The 16722-nt window shown below is 27.6% G+C and overlaps 2 protein-coding genes and 1 long non-coding RNA gene across 3 annotated transcripts; 2 read left to right on the top strand and 1 right to left on the bottom strand.

Annotated features, from left to right (window-relative positions):
• Positions 1–262: 262 nt before the first annotated feature.
• Positions 263–2515, bottom strand: LOC127244170 (ABC transporter I family member 19-like). The gene is made up of 6 exons (XM_051264574.1): positions 2242–2515; positions 1978–2138; positions 1772–1823; positions 1436–1572; positions 1124–1210; positions 263–656 (listed from the first exon to the last, which is right to left on the bottom strand). The coding sequence occupies exons 1-6, from the start codon at positions 2375–2377 to the stop codon at positions 378–380; spliced, it is 852 nt and encodes a 283-aa protein (XP_051120531.1). The 5' UTR covers positions 2378–2515; the 3' UTR covers positions 263–377.
• A 163-nt stretch (positions 2516–2678) lies between these two features.
• On the top strand, positions 2679–4703 carry LOC127244172 (uncharacterized). Its single transcript, XR_007837094.1, has 3 exons — positions 2679–2853; positions 3178–3221; positions 3314–4703. It is a non-coding gene; the product is annotated as an uncharacterized LOC127244172 (long non-coding RNA).
• A 6329-nt stretch (positions 4704–11032) lies between these two features.
• Positions 11033–14388, top strand: LOC127244050 (protein CUP-SHAPED COTYLEDON 3-like). Its single transcript, XM_051264345.1, has 3 exons — positions 11033–11268; positions 12426–12691; positions 13774–14388. The coding sequence occupies exons 1-3, from the start codon at positions 11055–11057 to the stop codon at positions 14149–14151; spliced, it is 858 nt and encodes a 285-aa protein (XP_051120302.1). The 5' UTR covers positions 11033–11054; the 3' UTR covers positions 14152–14388.
• The last annotated feature ends 2334 nt before the right edge of the window (positions 14389–16722 follow it).

Here is a 16722-nt window from a genome sequence, read left to right as displayed (position 1 = left end):
CTTGGCTTGCATTTGGACTTATGAAATTCTTCAAATATTGTGATTTGTGTAAATTAGCAGAGATTTATTTAAATCAATTAAAACAATCTATTTTCTTTCAATGCTGATAGAATATATAAGGTTCGAAATTACATCAAAACATTACACCTCTAAAATAGTTTCACACAAACAAACATGTTTGATATTTCAACCCAATTTCCAAACTTTAGCTACTTAGAAATAGTCATTTTTGAGACTAATCCAGTACTTATTTAACTGTGTATGAGTAAAATGTCATATGCAGATTAATAATTAATAAACCTTATGGGACAAAGCAGAGTTCATAACGAATGAATCTAGAAGATACAGTTTACCGATTTCCGCTGGAATTGTTAAGATCACCGGTAGTAAGCCATATGCCTGGATGATCTAAAAGGAGAGGTATCGAAAGGGGAAGATTTCTTGATAGCATCTGCAGGCTTCTTCTTCTCTATCTTGGTTTCATGGCGCAGCCAATGTTCGACCACAGACAGTAGATTGGGGTAGCTCTTGAGTTCAAAGAGTTCTGATAGCTTTTCTGATTTCTTCAGCACGCCGTCTTGAACATAGACAAGATCAGTTGCCCATGTCTCCAGGCCATCAAAAATGTGGGTTGCATAAACAATTGTAGCTCCTCTCTGGTAATTGGGGAAACAAATGGATTACAATTAGCATTTCCATTGTATTTGGTTTAAGCTATCAAAATTTTGAAATCAAGAAGATTTTAAATGATACTGAATCATTTCACTAGAATAAGTACTCATAACATTTGTAATAGCCATAAAGACAAGAATCAAATTAGACCTGCAATATCCACTGATAAATCAGAACCATATGAATAATAGAAACTTCTGCAAATTGAGCAAAAGCCGGTAAAAAGTTGGTGGTAAGAGACATTTTTAACCAACCCCGAAGTTCTATCTGCTTGTAGATGAAATTTTGGTTTTCCAAACCAATGAGATTTAGAAATGATGAAATAACATCCCTTCAACTATTTATTTAGTAGAAATGCCAAAAGTGTGCTTCTTTTGTCTAGAGTTTGCAAGCATCCCTTATCTAACATAAGAAGTTGCTAAAGTTTGGATGAGTTGATTAGGAAGGAAACCTGTTCACTTTCTTCCCGGAAAAATTCCAGCAAATCCATCCTGGCTACCACATCCAGATCGACTGTGACCTCATCTAACAGCAGAACCTGGTCAAGAGTTTACCGAGATTATCAACAAGAATACAGCACAAAACAAATATTCAACATTCCACATAGAGGGAGACCGCTTGCTCACACTGGCTAAAAAAATCATTTGCAGTTCAAAAAATGTTTACAATCTGCTAGTTGCATGTATGCACATAACTTCAGACACATGCAAGCATGATGCTGCTATCAACATCCTGTCATCTGGTAAGACAACAGTTAAGCTACCTTGTAAGGATGAAGGAGACCCATGCAAATTTGGACTCTTCGCCGCTGTCCATCAGAAACCTTGTGCATCCGCCATTGAAGATTGATATCAAGCAGCTCAATCAGCTTTTCTCTTCTAACTGGATCCACTCCTTCGACTAGAAAATGCGGAAAAGACTTGCTTTAAATAACCTTAGTTTCTAATCATGTTCGACAAATTATCACATCTATCAGACAGGGATATATATGCATTTCGTATTGCCAAGTACCTCCCAAATGATGAAACATCAATTACCACACTCAATTAAATCAATGGTAAGAGAAGAGTATTCAACAATCATAAAAGCATCAACACACCTCCAAAAATCATGTGTTCAGCAGAAAAGTCTCCTTGAAGTGGCAATTCTCCCTAAAATTTTGCTCCCAAATGAGACACAAAAATTGAATTCTTAACCATAATGAATCACGATCACCATCTCAAACAGCAGTATGAATTAGAGAAGCAATCAAACGAAACGAATCTTGTTTGACACCAGATAAAGCTATCAAAAAGAACGACTTACAGCAGAGCCAACACTCTTACTCCACGAATCCCCTAAATAAGCCAAATCACCACCGCAAACGAGATTCGTGTCGTGAAAAGCAGAGCGATTCAGTACTCGTACCACATCTTTCCCCCCAACCATGTGCTTCCCCGCTAATATCCTCAGCAGAGTCGTCTTCCCTGCCCGAGAACCACCGCATAACAAATACATTATCAAAGCACAACCAACATCGAAAGCTCGGAATGAAAAAAAAAAAAAAAGAAAAAAAAAGAAAAAGCGTACCGGATCCATTGGCACCGACGAGGAGGCATCGGGACCCTGCCGAGACTGTGAGATTAAATTCGAAAAATAAAGGGGATTGAAGATCGTAAGAGAATTGCATTCCATTAACTTGGATGCTGTGCAATCCTTCCGCCATATCTAATTACTGCTGCTGGATTACGTTCGTCGGATCTCAATTACCGTTCTTCTGATTCACGCAACGCCGGCGTACATACGGCGGTGGTAGTTGCCGGTTCGTGCCTGAGCAGACTATATCGCTAGCTCCGACTAACAAGTAGTTAATTATATAGACGTGTCGCTAGTTAAGACCGGTAAAGTCGGGTCGGAAAATACTATGGGTCGGGCGATCCGTTTAAATTTATACGGATCCCGTAAACCCACGTCACCAACCAATTTGAACTAGGGTTTAAGTATAAGATCTCACTTTGCGATCAGAATCGATAAAAGCGATGGCTGCTGGGAAATTTTCGATTCAATCTGTAGAAATTGCAATGAAAATGCGAAGTGCGTAGTGAAAGTATTTGTGAATTCGTATGGCAGGTGGAGCGTTGTTGAAGATGTATCCCCAATTCAAGCGCTAATCGGAATGGCGACAAAGTTTACGCCACTATGGTGCATTCTCTTCTCGATAAGTTTTGTTATATCATACTGTTTCTGCATTGATTTTGGTATCGCTATCAATCAGAGTTTAGTTAATACGAATCTAGCTCCGTTCTCGAGGTTTCCTCTGTTCATGTGATTGAGGCGTCGTAAAATTCATGATTTCTTCGGTTGAATCGAGAAACCGCAAAATTGATCAACCATACATGACATTCGAGATGTTTTTCTTTACTTCTGACTGAATTCATTTGCTTGTGTCTAGTTAATAACCTCATTTTTACATTTTTTTTTCCTGATACAAGTTTCTAATTTCGCCATCTTCTTTAACCTGTGCAGAAGGACTCACCACTACGTTTGGCAACACAATCTTGCTCTGCCAGGTAACGTTTTATGCTAATTTTTTCCTGTATCTTCCTAGATTGTTGCCTGTTCTGAATTTTTGCCTTCGTGTTTGATTTGCATGCGCCGCCAGTCCCAAAGTTTGTGTGCGTGACTGTCTATGCATTTGTGGATCCAATTTCCTCTAGGATCAGAAGTCAGGCATGAATCATATTCCTCAAATCATTATTAAAGAAATACAGGCTTAGTTTGCGATTTAAAATTCTAAATTAATAAGGAATTAAGTATTTGATTTGGAATTTGTTCATCCAAACATGACACAATTCATAATATATACTCCTTACTACAAAAAGAGTACTCCCTCCCGTCCTTCCCTCCATCCCGCGGAACATGAAGCTCCTGTCAGAGACAAAATAGTTTAGGTAATGTAGGTTATTAACTTATTAATAATAAGTTAAGATAATATTTTATTATTTTTTATATATGTAATGTTGTTGGTATTTTAAATATTTTTAAAATTATATCTCTAATGCAATATGGATATCATTTTTTGTAGACACTAAAATTTTATATAATACAAATGAATAAAAAAAATATATTTATTTATTTATCATTATCATAAATTAGTTTTATAATAAACTAGGAGTTTTAAAGATAGATAAAAATATTTGTTAATTGAGAAGAAAGATAAAAATAAGGGGGTTTTAAGTGAGTGATACCGAAGTTTAATTAAATTGATTTATATTTGTTAAGTATGTTATCTGTGGCAGGACGGACGGAGGAAGTATAATATATTCTACTATATAAATAAATAAAATTTAATTTAAAGTATTGTTTTTTATATTATTAGTATATAGTACCTTACAAGAAAAATGTAAAAATTGTATTTAATTTAAATTTTTTTAAAAAAAAATTAAAATTAAAAGTGTTAAAATTTTGCTGTCGTGTAAACTTACAAAGCCTAATAGAAGTGGACTGCGCAGGATTGGGCTAAAATGTAAAATGTTAGCCCGGTCCGCGAGCTGTGTTGTAGTGGACCGATAAGGTTTGATTTGGGCCGCGTTGGCTAGTCTCTACGCAGTATGCGTATTATTTCTTTAAAGCAGGCTTGAATGGACCCTAAACCCTAGTAAGTGGACCGAGTGACACCCTGACTTTACCACTAACTCCCATTTAATACTACTATTGTGGTGGCATCATTTTTGTAATTGTTTACTCTCAATACTACTAATATTTAAACAATGTGTACTCTAATATAACATTCCTGCTTTATATATATATATTAATGTAGGAAATAGGAACTGTAAGTCGTTATTATTTAATTTACTCACAATTTTACCATTATTTACCAAAAATATTATCTAATATTATACACCAAAAAACCACTAACCTTTATAAAGTATTTTTAAGCTTTTTGTCTTGCACTAATTTACATACCAATATTATACTCTTTATGTCCTACCAATACGCGTATATAAGTATTATTTTTGCTTAACACGCACTCCGCTCCAAACGGAGGAAGTATTACTTATTAATAGAAATAGTTTCAGACGACATATAGAGAAGATGACCGGCGATTTGAACGAATGATTGATTGATGAACAAGTAGCCAGTCGCAGTTTTTGTGGCAATAATTGGTTGCTTCTTGCATTGGCACTTTAAATTGTTCTTTGAATTACTGCAACTGCTTAATTTTGTGGTCTGACAGACACTGAATCTCTTGATTAATTTGAATCTGTCTGAAAATAATAATAATAATAATAATATTACTACAGCTTTCTTTTTCTTCCTAACGCCACGTGGAATTAAGGATGGCTATTTACATGTGATCCAATTGAAAATTGCTCCTACACTACTTTTACACTACTTGTACACACATTCTATTCAGCAAGCAACTTGGAACCAAAGCAAGTCGACGACAACGACGTCGTTTCTCCCTCCTCCATCTTCCCATTCCCATTCCCATTCCCAACCCAATCATTTATTAACAGTAGTATTATTATTTATTTGCAGATTTTCTTGCTCCTACGTATTACAGTGACACTACAGCATGCTAATTATTTATTATTATAATTGTCATTGTTATTGCAATTCCCTTTGCTTAATTTAATAGATATATTATTATTCTCGTAATTATTATTATGATTATGATTTGTCAATTGTCATGGTGTCCCGGCCCTTGATAGGAGGTGTAAAATATGTGTGCGGTAGGGCCTCGCTTTCTCTCTGGAACACGCTTTATCCTAAAGCGTGTTTTCCATCTTAATTATTAATTGGAGTATTTTATTGGAATTATTGGACACTCGTCGTGTTGTGGTATGATATTAGAATTTTGGTTAAATTTATTTCTTTTTCATATATGTCAAAAAGTGAAAACCAGTCAGCAAATATTAATTTGATTTATCGTTATTAAAAAATAATAATATATGCAAAACTCCTACATTGTACAATATTATCTAACTAACGTTAATAACACTTGAGAGGTTAGAATTTGTTCTTGAAGTTCTTAAGCTTGTTCTTGATATATATTTTTAATTTCGATCTCTTTTAAGTCCCAAAGCATTGGTGTTCATCGCTGAAGTATCGTATTTTTTTCAACATGTCACTTCCCAAAGCCAAATGTTATACATGTTACATAATATATATAGAAGTATATGTTGTGTATATTATACTGTACTGTATTGTATAAATATATTTATTATTGTACTATATGAAATTATATAATGTTATCAGACATGTTTTTTATATTGTATTATTACATATTGTCAAATATGCATAATTATATTTATATATATATGTTGATTAAATCAAATCAACACTAATATGATGCGTGTTTAGGTATGTTTTAGAAATATTTTACTCTTTTGTGAAAAAAATTAAAATAGTGCAAAACATATAAAGTAAAAAAATATACAAATATTTGATGTAATATAAGTATAAGTTGGATTTGATGCTTTGCATATAAAATGAGTTCAAATATACTATTTCAAATATTATTAAAAAAAAAAAATCTTAAATTGAAGATATATTCAAAAATAATTTAGGATAAATTTTAATGTATACTAACTTATTTTAAATTTATAATCCTTATCTATCTTGGGAAATAATAATTAAATAGGATATATTAATTACCAAAAAAGAAAAAAGAGATATAAATCGACAACGAAAGGGTTTTGTTTGGTTTTGATTTGAGTTTTGAGTTTTATATTTGAATTTTAAAATTTAAATAATATTTTAATATGATATTTTATAAAAAAATAATTAATTTTTATTAAAAATTATACAAATTGAATAGAATTAATTTATGCTTAAAATATAAAAATAAACTCAAAATTATATATATTAATATAATATAAATACATGATAATAGTCTACCAAATGCATCTGGTATATAAATTGAAGTCGTTTGTTGGCAATATATGTTCCATGTGCTTATTAGTTCTAATTAACATTCTAATTTTTCTTAAAGAGCTCGCTTTAATGACATTTTTTCCAGCGCCCTATTTTTCTATTATTTATTATTATTTTTTTTAATGTATTTATGTGTGTGGATAAGGTTGATCTGCAAAAGGATTTGTTGATCTTGTGGCATAAGCCAAATTATATAACTCTATTGAGAGGGAGTAAACTAAATTAAATTAAACTAAACTATAGTAAGAATGAATGAGGTGTTATAGATATTAATTATTAGGTTAATTGAATAAAGAAAAGGCTACAATAATTACAAAAACACTAATCATTATTTATAATACAGATTCTAAAGACCAAATGCTTTTGCTTCTCAACAACTCCGAATCTACCTTAAATAGTAAATGCTACTAAATATATACACATCATATCAACTATATATATATATATATATATAGATATCATTTCTATTATTTTGATTTATGGGCTGTGCTTGCTTGTGTGTTTTTATGTTTTTAAGTATTTTTTTCAAAAATAAAAATTAGTTTTTTAATGTTATATTGTAAATGAAATATATGGATGTGTTTAATTGTGATTTCAAATTAAAATGAATAGTATTTATCTTTTATGATTTTTAATAAAAATTAAATTCAACGTTTCATTTCAAATCATAACCAAACAAATCCATACATATATATATGTTAATAACTTGGTAAAAAAAAAAAATCATTACTATTTTAAATTGAATTAAATAAAAATAATATTTTATTTGTTCTAATTCAAAGTAATTTTTTTATCATTTTTATATGTCCTATTCAAAAGTATCTATTTTCTATTTTATTAAAAATAATCATATACTAATACTAAAATATTTTCTTTAACTTTATCTAAATTACAAACATACTATTACACATATAAATAATTTATATATAAAATAAAAAAACAAAAATATTATAATTTATTACATATTTTCATTAAGTAATAAAACATTATTATTCTTAAATCTATTATAAAACGTGAAGCGGTTTGAAGTGGGAGTATTTTTTTTATAGCTAAAATATACATGTGTGAAAATAAATAAATAAAATCAAAGCATTTACTTTGCCATTTTTATTTTTATTTTTATTTTTTCACTTTTTTTGGAGTGGCTGGAAGATGAATTAATTATTCTTGGATTACATAAATTCGTATATAGACAAATAATGATGAGTCGATACATTGATTGGCCAATATGTGAACGATACAAGCGTTATAAATATATATATATACGTTATATTTCAATATAGACTTTTAATAATAATAATAATAATAATAATAATAATTAAATAATTATGGCATTGCACGTACAATAATTGAGTAAATAATTCAACAGTATATTGCCAGCTAGGAATTGTGTATAATCATAGGATATTCAAGATGCAATAATTGTTTGAGCTTGTATATACATATACCCCATTAATTTCTTTATAATAATAATATGATTATTATTCATAAAACAATTCCATCATAATTTATTATTCATCTGTCCTAAAATAATTGATCTATTTCATTAGTGTCATCGTAGCTTTTAAAAAAATAATAATATTTAATGGGTTAAAATAATGAGTTATGTTATTATTTTATTATTTTTTATATAATTAATAATATTGATGGTTTTAAAATAACTTTAATATATATAATCAAAAAAATTAGAATATGTTAAATATTTTGAAAATTATATCTCAATAAAAATATTATACAATATGGATATAATTTTGTAAAGAATAAAATTTTTTATGATACAAGTAAATAAAAAAAATACTTTTATTAGAATAAAATTGATTTGAAATCGAGTATTAATTTAGATGTGATATTGCATAAAAAATTAATAAATTTTTATTAGAAACTCTACAAAATGAATGATATTATTTTGAATTTGAAATAATAAAAAAAAAAAAACAAACAAACACAAATATCTCTAACATGCACTGAGCAAATACTATTAATTTCACCTATTACATTGAGACAAATAATTTTATATTCCATAGAGTTATAAATCTGATTTTAACAATAAATATTATAGGGTTATGTAAAAAGTGTTATAAAATTATTAAATAGTAGTACAAATATAATATAATCCAACCAAGAAGTGATGTGAATGAAAAATTAAATAACACATTAAATTAAAGAATATAAAGTTCTGTTAGATAAATTCTAGACAATAATAAATTAAAGGATAGTAATATAAGGAAAATCAAAGTGATGTGGACATGCAAGCTAGTTAATAGTACAAAACCTAAGGAGTATTTTAATTATTTATTTATTTAAATTTATCTGAATTTTATATTTATACCGTTTCCAGAATATTCCAGGAATAATTAGGATATACGTGTGACTACTGTCTTTTCAACTAATAATTAAATATTTTATACTAGTATGAATTTATAACTGTGTTATTTCTTTCTATTTCTATATTTTTATTACGAAATCCTCAAATAAGATTTTCTTGAACCCTCTACTCAAACTTAATCTAAATAAATTTAATCACGCCAATTAAAATTTTGAATTAAACTATTATCTCACCAAAATATTTTTACTTCAAATTATAACATTTAATATCTATTTGTATTCAGTTTATAAGTTAAACTAAAATATCAAATATTTTAGAAAATAATTAGGTAATATAATTAGTAAATAATTAATAAAAATAATTATGGTATAATAAAAATAAGTATAGATTAAAATTAAGATAAGTAAATAATTTAACAAAAGTTAAGAAAATTATCAATTATAAATTTAAAATATAATTAAAATCCATAATTAATTTGCCTAATTGTCCCAAAATTTTGCATCATACGTGTCTCAACATGCACAACACACACACACACACACACACCTCAATCCATCTAATATAATAATTATTAATGATATGATATATTAAATTGGAATAATTTTGCAAAACAAGCTGCTTCTTTTCTTGTAACAAATAGTATGCCATTATATAAATTACTTGTATTTCTACATTATTTATTAATAATAATTTTATTTATTTATTTACTATTTTCAAATCAATTCAAAATCTCTAAGTACTTTTAAAACATATTCAACCCATATTCATTGTGTTTCCATTAATTGGTGCTCACATAAAATAAATAAATAAATATAAATATGAGTGAATATCACATTTCATATATGATCATTAAAATAACGACAAACAAATTACCAAACTATTTACAAGCATGATCTATCTAAATTAATAAAAACTACATATATATATATATATACACTTCATCCGTTCAATAACAAAGTATTTATTTTTCTATTTTAGTCTGTATCATAACAAAGTATCTATTTTTTTTTAGTAAGTGTACTATTTACTTAACATTATAAATATTTTTACAACTTATAATATATTACACAATGTCATTACTTTTACTTTATATCACACATACTAATAAAATATAATATAATATTAATATTTTTAAAAATACGTGCAAATATTTAAGTATATAATATGACGATGACATCAAGCATAATTAATGGAATATATTTGTCCCACCTTAGAATTAAGGCAGCGGAAGCAGGGCGTCGAGGTCCGGGAGCAGTTACAACATGTGTGTTTTAAGATTCTATACAGACAAGTTTAGGGATAGTCCAAAAAAGCTTTGGGATTGGACTGTGTGTCTGTGTTAGCCAAATATATAATAATTTATTAGTCTAGCTTGTTCGAACCAATTATTACATATTTGATTGTGATATAATTTGATCTAATAGATCATAATTATTAAAACTATTATTATTATTATATTTAACTAAATAAAATCGATCTTGTGTTAAAAAAAATAAAATATATATATATATATAACGGGATGGATGGGTGCTTGCGGAATTAAAGGGGGATAACTAGCTAATTAAATACTCCCTCCGTCCCGAACACCTTGCAATATTTTATTTTTTTGTTTATTCGAAACTCACCGCAACATTTCTAAATTTAGAAATAATTAATAATATTTTTATACATATACTAATATACACTTTATTTTCTCCCATTACATTACTTAAATAAAAAAAAAACAAATAATCATTTATCTTCCAATCACATTACTTAATATCTAACTTATCTCAAATTATCATACTTAATACTCTCCACCTAAGTTCTCGTGTCAAACACAAATGTTGCACGGTGTTTGGGGATGAGGGAGTAATAAATAAGAATGATTAATTAATTGTGACATCATCCAACAACCAGAAGAAGATTTCTTGTAAGTATGGTCTTCCATGGATAAGCTGCCACGTACGATACATATATTATATGTATATTGGAGTTTGTCTCTGTGTGTATCTATAAACCTATATATATATATATATATTTATGATCTGCATTATAACTAACTTGTAACTTGTACACAGAAAAAGCATATTTATATATAAGCTCCAGCCTCCAGTTGTTGTTGAGATCAAGCATATACATATACATATATATATATATGTCCCATCCTCTCTCTAGATCTGTGTCTCTGTCTCTCTCTGGAATGGGGTTGAAGGAGATAGGGGTGGCACTGCCCCCAGGATTCAGATTCTATCCCAGCGATGAAGAACTGGTTTGCCATTATCTCTACAAGAAGATTGCTCGTGAAGATGTTCTCAGAGGAACTTTGGTCGACATTGATCTCCATACTTGTGAGCCATGGCAGCTTCCTGGTACCTTCAGTTCCAACTCTCTCTCTCTCTCTCTCTCTCTCTCTCTCTCTCTATATATATATATATATATATAATTCATTAAGAAAACACACTTATTCACACCCATGTCTTTAATTGAGTGTGTTCGAAAAGCAATTCTTCTTTTCTATATATATAGTATATTATATTTGAGGACTTTGAAGTCCTCAAGGACATATTGTATTTCTGTATGTAATATACTTTGATGTATTTTTTTTTTTTTGATATATTTTACTCCCTCCGTCATCCAATTATATGCTCATTTGATCGGATACGAATTTTAAGAAAAATAGATAAGAATAGAAATTTTTACTTTTTTTTTTTTTTGGTAAAAAAAGTGGTATTTTTCTACTAAAACGGAAACGGAAATAAATTTGGATGACAAAAAAAAAAAAAAAAAGTGAGAATAGATTTGAACGACGGAGGGAGTTGTATTTTTTTACAATATAAAAATTGTGTAATATGATAGGAAAAAAATAATAATAATAAGATACTTGTAATCTTGGATAACATTAGATTACGTGAATTTATTATATATAATTAGCATAAAGGTGATGAATAGACCCTTTCTATACCTTTATATCTGAAAAGAAGATGCAAAAATAACTTTTTCGAATTACTAGTATTACTTATTATTTTAGACAAGAATAAGAAATTAAATTAATTAGATTTAATCTATTTATGAATTGAATGTGGTGGTTTGTTGGTGACACAACTGATCATATCAGCAGATAGAGTGTTGCTTGTCAAGCAAGCTTTTTTGTATTATTTCTATAATATCTTTTACAAAAGACGAATATTAAAATAATAATATATATGATTTTGACAGGTTATTTTGTAATATTTATTCATGTTATTTTCCCTCTTGATGAGACAGCAATTTTGGAAATTTTTTCTCCAATTTAAATAATACAACATGATGTTTACTTTTAATTACATTAGTACATATGTGTAATTGTCCAAATTAAAAAGTAAAAATCGCCCAATAAAAAAATTTAACTTATTCCGATTCTACAATGTTTTCTTTAATTAAATTAGTATCATCAAAAATCAAAATAATTAAATTGTCCATATATATAAAAATAATGTTGTCCTTAAGTAATTGAAATGTTATTGAATTTTGTTGTAATGATATATAGATGTAGCAAAGCTGAATTCAAGTGAGTGGTACTTCTTCAGTTTCCGTGACCGGAAATATGCGACGGGGTACCGGACCAACCGCGCCACCACCTCCGGTTATTGGAAGGCCACCGGAAAAGACCGTGCCGTCATGGATCCCATCACACGTGCCGTCGTCGGGATGCGCAAGACCCTTGTCTTCTACAAGAATAGAGCTCCCAATGGGATCAAAACTTGCTGGATAATGCATGAATTTCGACTCGAAAATCCTCACTCGCCTCCTAAGGTAAATTTTAGGGTTAGGTTTTTTGAACTCCAAACTCAAAGTTTCTACTATTTGAATTCTGTATTTTTCGAAAAAAATATATATTTTTTTTTTACAAAACATCTCATCATATATTATTTTAATATCAAACTAAAACTAAATTTTTTTTCAAACTCATCAAAAAAAACACCAACTATAATAATTTTCAAATAGTATGAATAATAGTTATGCTACAATTTTCTATTTTTAATTTTTAGCTAAGGGACTATAGTGACGCATGAAGAAATTTGCAAATGTAGCTTTATTTAGATATTTCATTTAACTCTTATATCAAAATTATAATTTATCAATCGTATTTTAGTTTTATACCTTACAAAAAATCATATTTTGTATCCTATAAAACAAAACAAAGATATAATTTATCGCGAATTCAAAAGTGGGAGACAAACAAAAACAAAAAATGTAAAGTACTAAAGAATCATAAATTTGAGCCTAAGTTTGCAATTTCCCTATGTCACATTTTACAAACATAAAGGACCCCAAATATAATTAGTCCAAATTTAGAATTATAGTAGGTCCAAAATTTTACAGAAGACTTATTATTATTATTATTATTATTATTTCAAAGATATATTTTTGGATATACTTTCTCATTCAAATTTGTATTCATACTTTTGGGCATAACTTTTAATATGGGTATATATTTCGCTATCAAGAAATAAACTTATTTACTTTAATTGAGAGTTTTAATGTAATATTTATTTCTTTTTATAATAAAAAAAATTATAATATATTGTATACTTTTTATTAAAAAAAAAAAACAGGCCTATTTTTTTTTATAACAAACAAGAATAAAATAGATTTTTTTTTTTTTTTTAGAGCAGATGAAGTATGAATTTTTACTAAAAAAAATATAAATAAAACTATTTTTTAGTACAATAGTCATAAAAGAAAGATAAGTATAAATTTAAAAGACATAGACAACATAAAATTAGTACTTTTGTTCCTACAATTTAAACTCTACACGAGTCTTAATTATGAAAAATTACGATTAACTGTTACTTACATGACCAAAATTAATCGTACGAGCATATGTTCAACAGGAAGATTGGGTGCTATGTAGAGTGTTCCACAAGTCGAGAAGCGAAAGCAACGACAAATTCGACGCGTACGATCCAATGGCAGGATGCGAATTCTATTCGAACATGCCTCATGAATCAATGCACAACAATTACCGCGAGGTCGAGGTACAAAACCCTAGTAGCATTGCACTGGCCTTGTCCGGAGAATACTTACCCGAAGAAGACGCCGGAAACAATGGGAGTTGTTGTCGGCATCGGGGCATTAAATTTTTGGACGATGAGACAACAAAGTACAACGAGGATGTCGATGAGTATGGATTCTTGTTCGATGCATCGTTCAATTATGACAACATGAAACTCGATCACGATGATGCCACGTCAGCTTCACTCTTCGTTTGATGCCAAAAGTATGTATTTATGTATATACGTACATATGTGTATTTATACGTATATTTGTACGTAGATTATTCGTTAGGACAGGTATTGATTGATTGTTCAGGTACTAGTGTATGTGTGGATATATTGTTGAATTTGTAGCTAGGTATTATTATTACACACATATATATATATATATATATATATTGAATTTGAATGTATAGAAAGAATGTGGGTATATATTATTTCGATTTTTAGGGCAGACATATATATAATTTAGAGTTAGATCAGTGTGTTTATTACATACAGGAATTTGTTTGTATTGTTAGTTTGGAGGTTTTTTTATTGGAGATTTTGGTCATTTTCTTTGGGTTGTAAAATTAGAATTTTAGTTTTTTTTATACACTAAATTTATACATAACCTATTTATAAAAAAAAATATATATATATTCAATTCACTCACAATTTCTTTTTTATTTATTTATTTATTTATATCACTTTTTTATTAAGGTTTAATAAATTTTATAAAATATATCTATTTAATTTTTTTATCTGCTTAGTTTTTATATTAAAGTAATATTATTTCATAATATCTCCTATAAGTTATATAAACACCTTGGGGTAAGTAATTTTTTTATATATTGGGCCAATTCTTGAGTTTTCATTACCGAACTACAACGGCCCAATTTTTTAGCCCAAAACGGTTTGATCAACAAAATATGACTGTTTTGTTGTATATTTATATCCAATAAAAAAATATTTAAAATATACTCCCTCCGTCCATGGATAAAGTATACATTTACTTTTGGCTCGGAGTTTAAGAAATAATAGTATTTTAATTATAGTGGGTAGGTAAAAGTAGTGTAATGATATTTTTGTCTTTGCTTTTTGGTATAAAAGTAAAGATGCGATGTAAAGTAATGGTATTTAATGAAAAAAAAAATGGGATATTTAATGAAATGGTTACTTTGTAATTGAACGTCCCAAAATAAAAATATGTATACTTTGTAGTTGGAATGAGAGAGTATTATATATAATCAAATTCACAACTCAACCTAGCATTATTTTTGGAGTGGATCGATCATTTCATGATTTCATGCATAATATATATATATATATATATAATACAATTGTAATTGTTTAATTAATATTGACTAATTAATTTTTTATTTTTCTTGTTTATAATAGGGAAACCCGCAGTCAGCTATCCGAAAAATATCGGCCCGGTCATGATCACCAATTTGGTAATAGTATAGTGTAGATTATAAATTATTATTATTATTATTATTATTATTATTATTATTATTATTATTATTATGTGGTAAGAATAATTTATTTTATTATTTTGTTCTAACTTTTTATTACAAGTAAATTATTAAAATTTATTTATATATATAAGGAAAAAATATTGAGCATAAATAGACAAAAACTGTAAATATTTAAATTCGTTCTTTTTAACATTTTAAATCAAAATAACATTACTTATCTTCCACAATTTTTAATAAAAATATATTATTTCATATCTTAAAATATCATATCAAAATATTATTTAAACAAAATTTCAAATCAACATCCTATTTAAAATGAATATCAAACTATAACCAAAGAAACATTTTGTGATGTTTCAAATTAAAAATGAGTATATATTGAGACAGAATGAGTAATTGGTAGTTCAAATTCAAATTCAAATTATTCACTCTATAAGTAAAAATATATCATTTTATCTTATAAAATATCATATCAAAAAATTATTTAAATAAACATTTTATTTCAAAATATTTTCAAACTACAAACCAAACAAACCCAAGCAAACCCTATATAACTAATTCATTACCTATCGATAAGAATAAAAAAATAAAAAAATAAAAATTGCAAATTTACAGCATTTCACAATAGAAATACTAATAAATAAATAAACAGAAAAAACAAATAATAGGATGCAGCAAGTGTATTCTTAAAAAAAAAAAGCAACATTCAATAATTATGGAATAATAAGGATTACAAATAGTGTATACAGTACATATTAACTTTATATAGTTTATATTAATATAAAAAAATACAATATATTAACTAACATATAATTATTAATCTTTTTACTAAATAATATTCCACCGTTCCAATACAATAGTCTTGTTTATCATTTTTGTCCGTCTCAAAACAATAGTCTTATTTTCATAAATAATCATATCACCATAAAACTACCCCTACTTTTTCATTTTTATTACACAATTGTCACTATTTTTTTACACTAATACACTCACGGGACAAAAAAGTTTTTTATCCTTTTTTTTTTATCAACTACCTATATAATATTAATATTCTTTAAATCTTATATCCAACATAATTAAAACTATATTTATGAGACGGAAGAAGTACTATTATTATCATTATTATTAGTAGTAGTATATTAGTATTATTATAATGTTTGGAATAGATTTGTAAATAGTAGTAAACATATTAAATAAAAATAAATATTAAATGTATATATATATATATACACATTAATTTGAACAGGGCAAGTAGATAATTTTGTCACATTATTGCACGTATTTGTGTGCACAAAAATTCATTCAAATTCAATGTATTTCCACTTTA

This window comes from Andrographis paniculata, unplaced genomic scaffold, assembly GCF_009805555.1.
Source record: "Andrographis paniculata isolate CXL003 unplaced genomic scaffold, ASM980555v1 Contig9END, whole genome shotgun sequence".
NCBI classification, from domain to species: Eukaryota; Viridiplantae; Streptophyta; class Magnoliopsida; order Lamiales; family Acanthaceae; genus Andrographis; species Andrographis paniculata.
This window is presented reverse-complemented; position numbering and strand designations above follow the sequence as displayed.

Coding starts and splice junctions, on each gene's coding strand:
- LOC127244170 (XM_051264574.1), bottom strand. CDS start 2,377: ATGGCGGAAGGATTGCACAGCATCCAAGTTAATGGAATGCAATTCTCT. Junction 1,824..1,977: donor GTAAGAGTGTTGGCTCTGCT/GTAAGTCGTTCT, acceptor GCAAAATTTTAG/GGAGAATTGCCACTTCAAGG. Junction 657..1,123: donor TCCGGGAAGAAAGTGAACAG/GTTTCCTTCCTA, acceptor CCCAATTACCAG/AGAGGAGCTACAATTGTTTA.
- LOC127244050 (XM_051264345.1), top strand. CDS start 11,055: ATGTCCCATCCTCTCTCTAGATCTGTGTCTCTGTCTCTCTCTGGAATG. Junction 11,269..12,425: donor TGAGCCATGGCAGCTTCCTG/GTACCTTCAGTT, acceptor AATGATATATAG/ATGTAGCAAAGCTGAATTCA. Junction 12,692..13,773: donor ATCCTCACTCGCCTCCTAAG/GTAAATTTTAGG, acceptor TATGTTCAACAG/GAAGATTGGGTGCTATGTAG.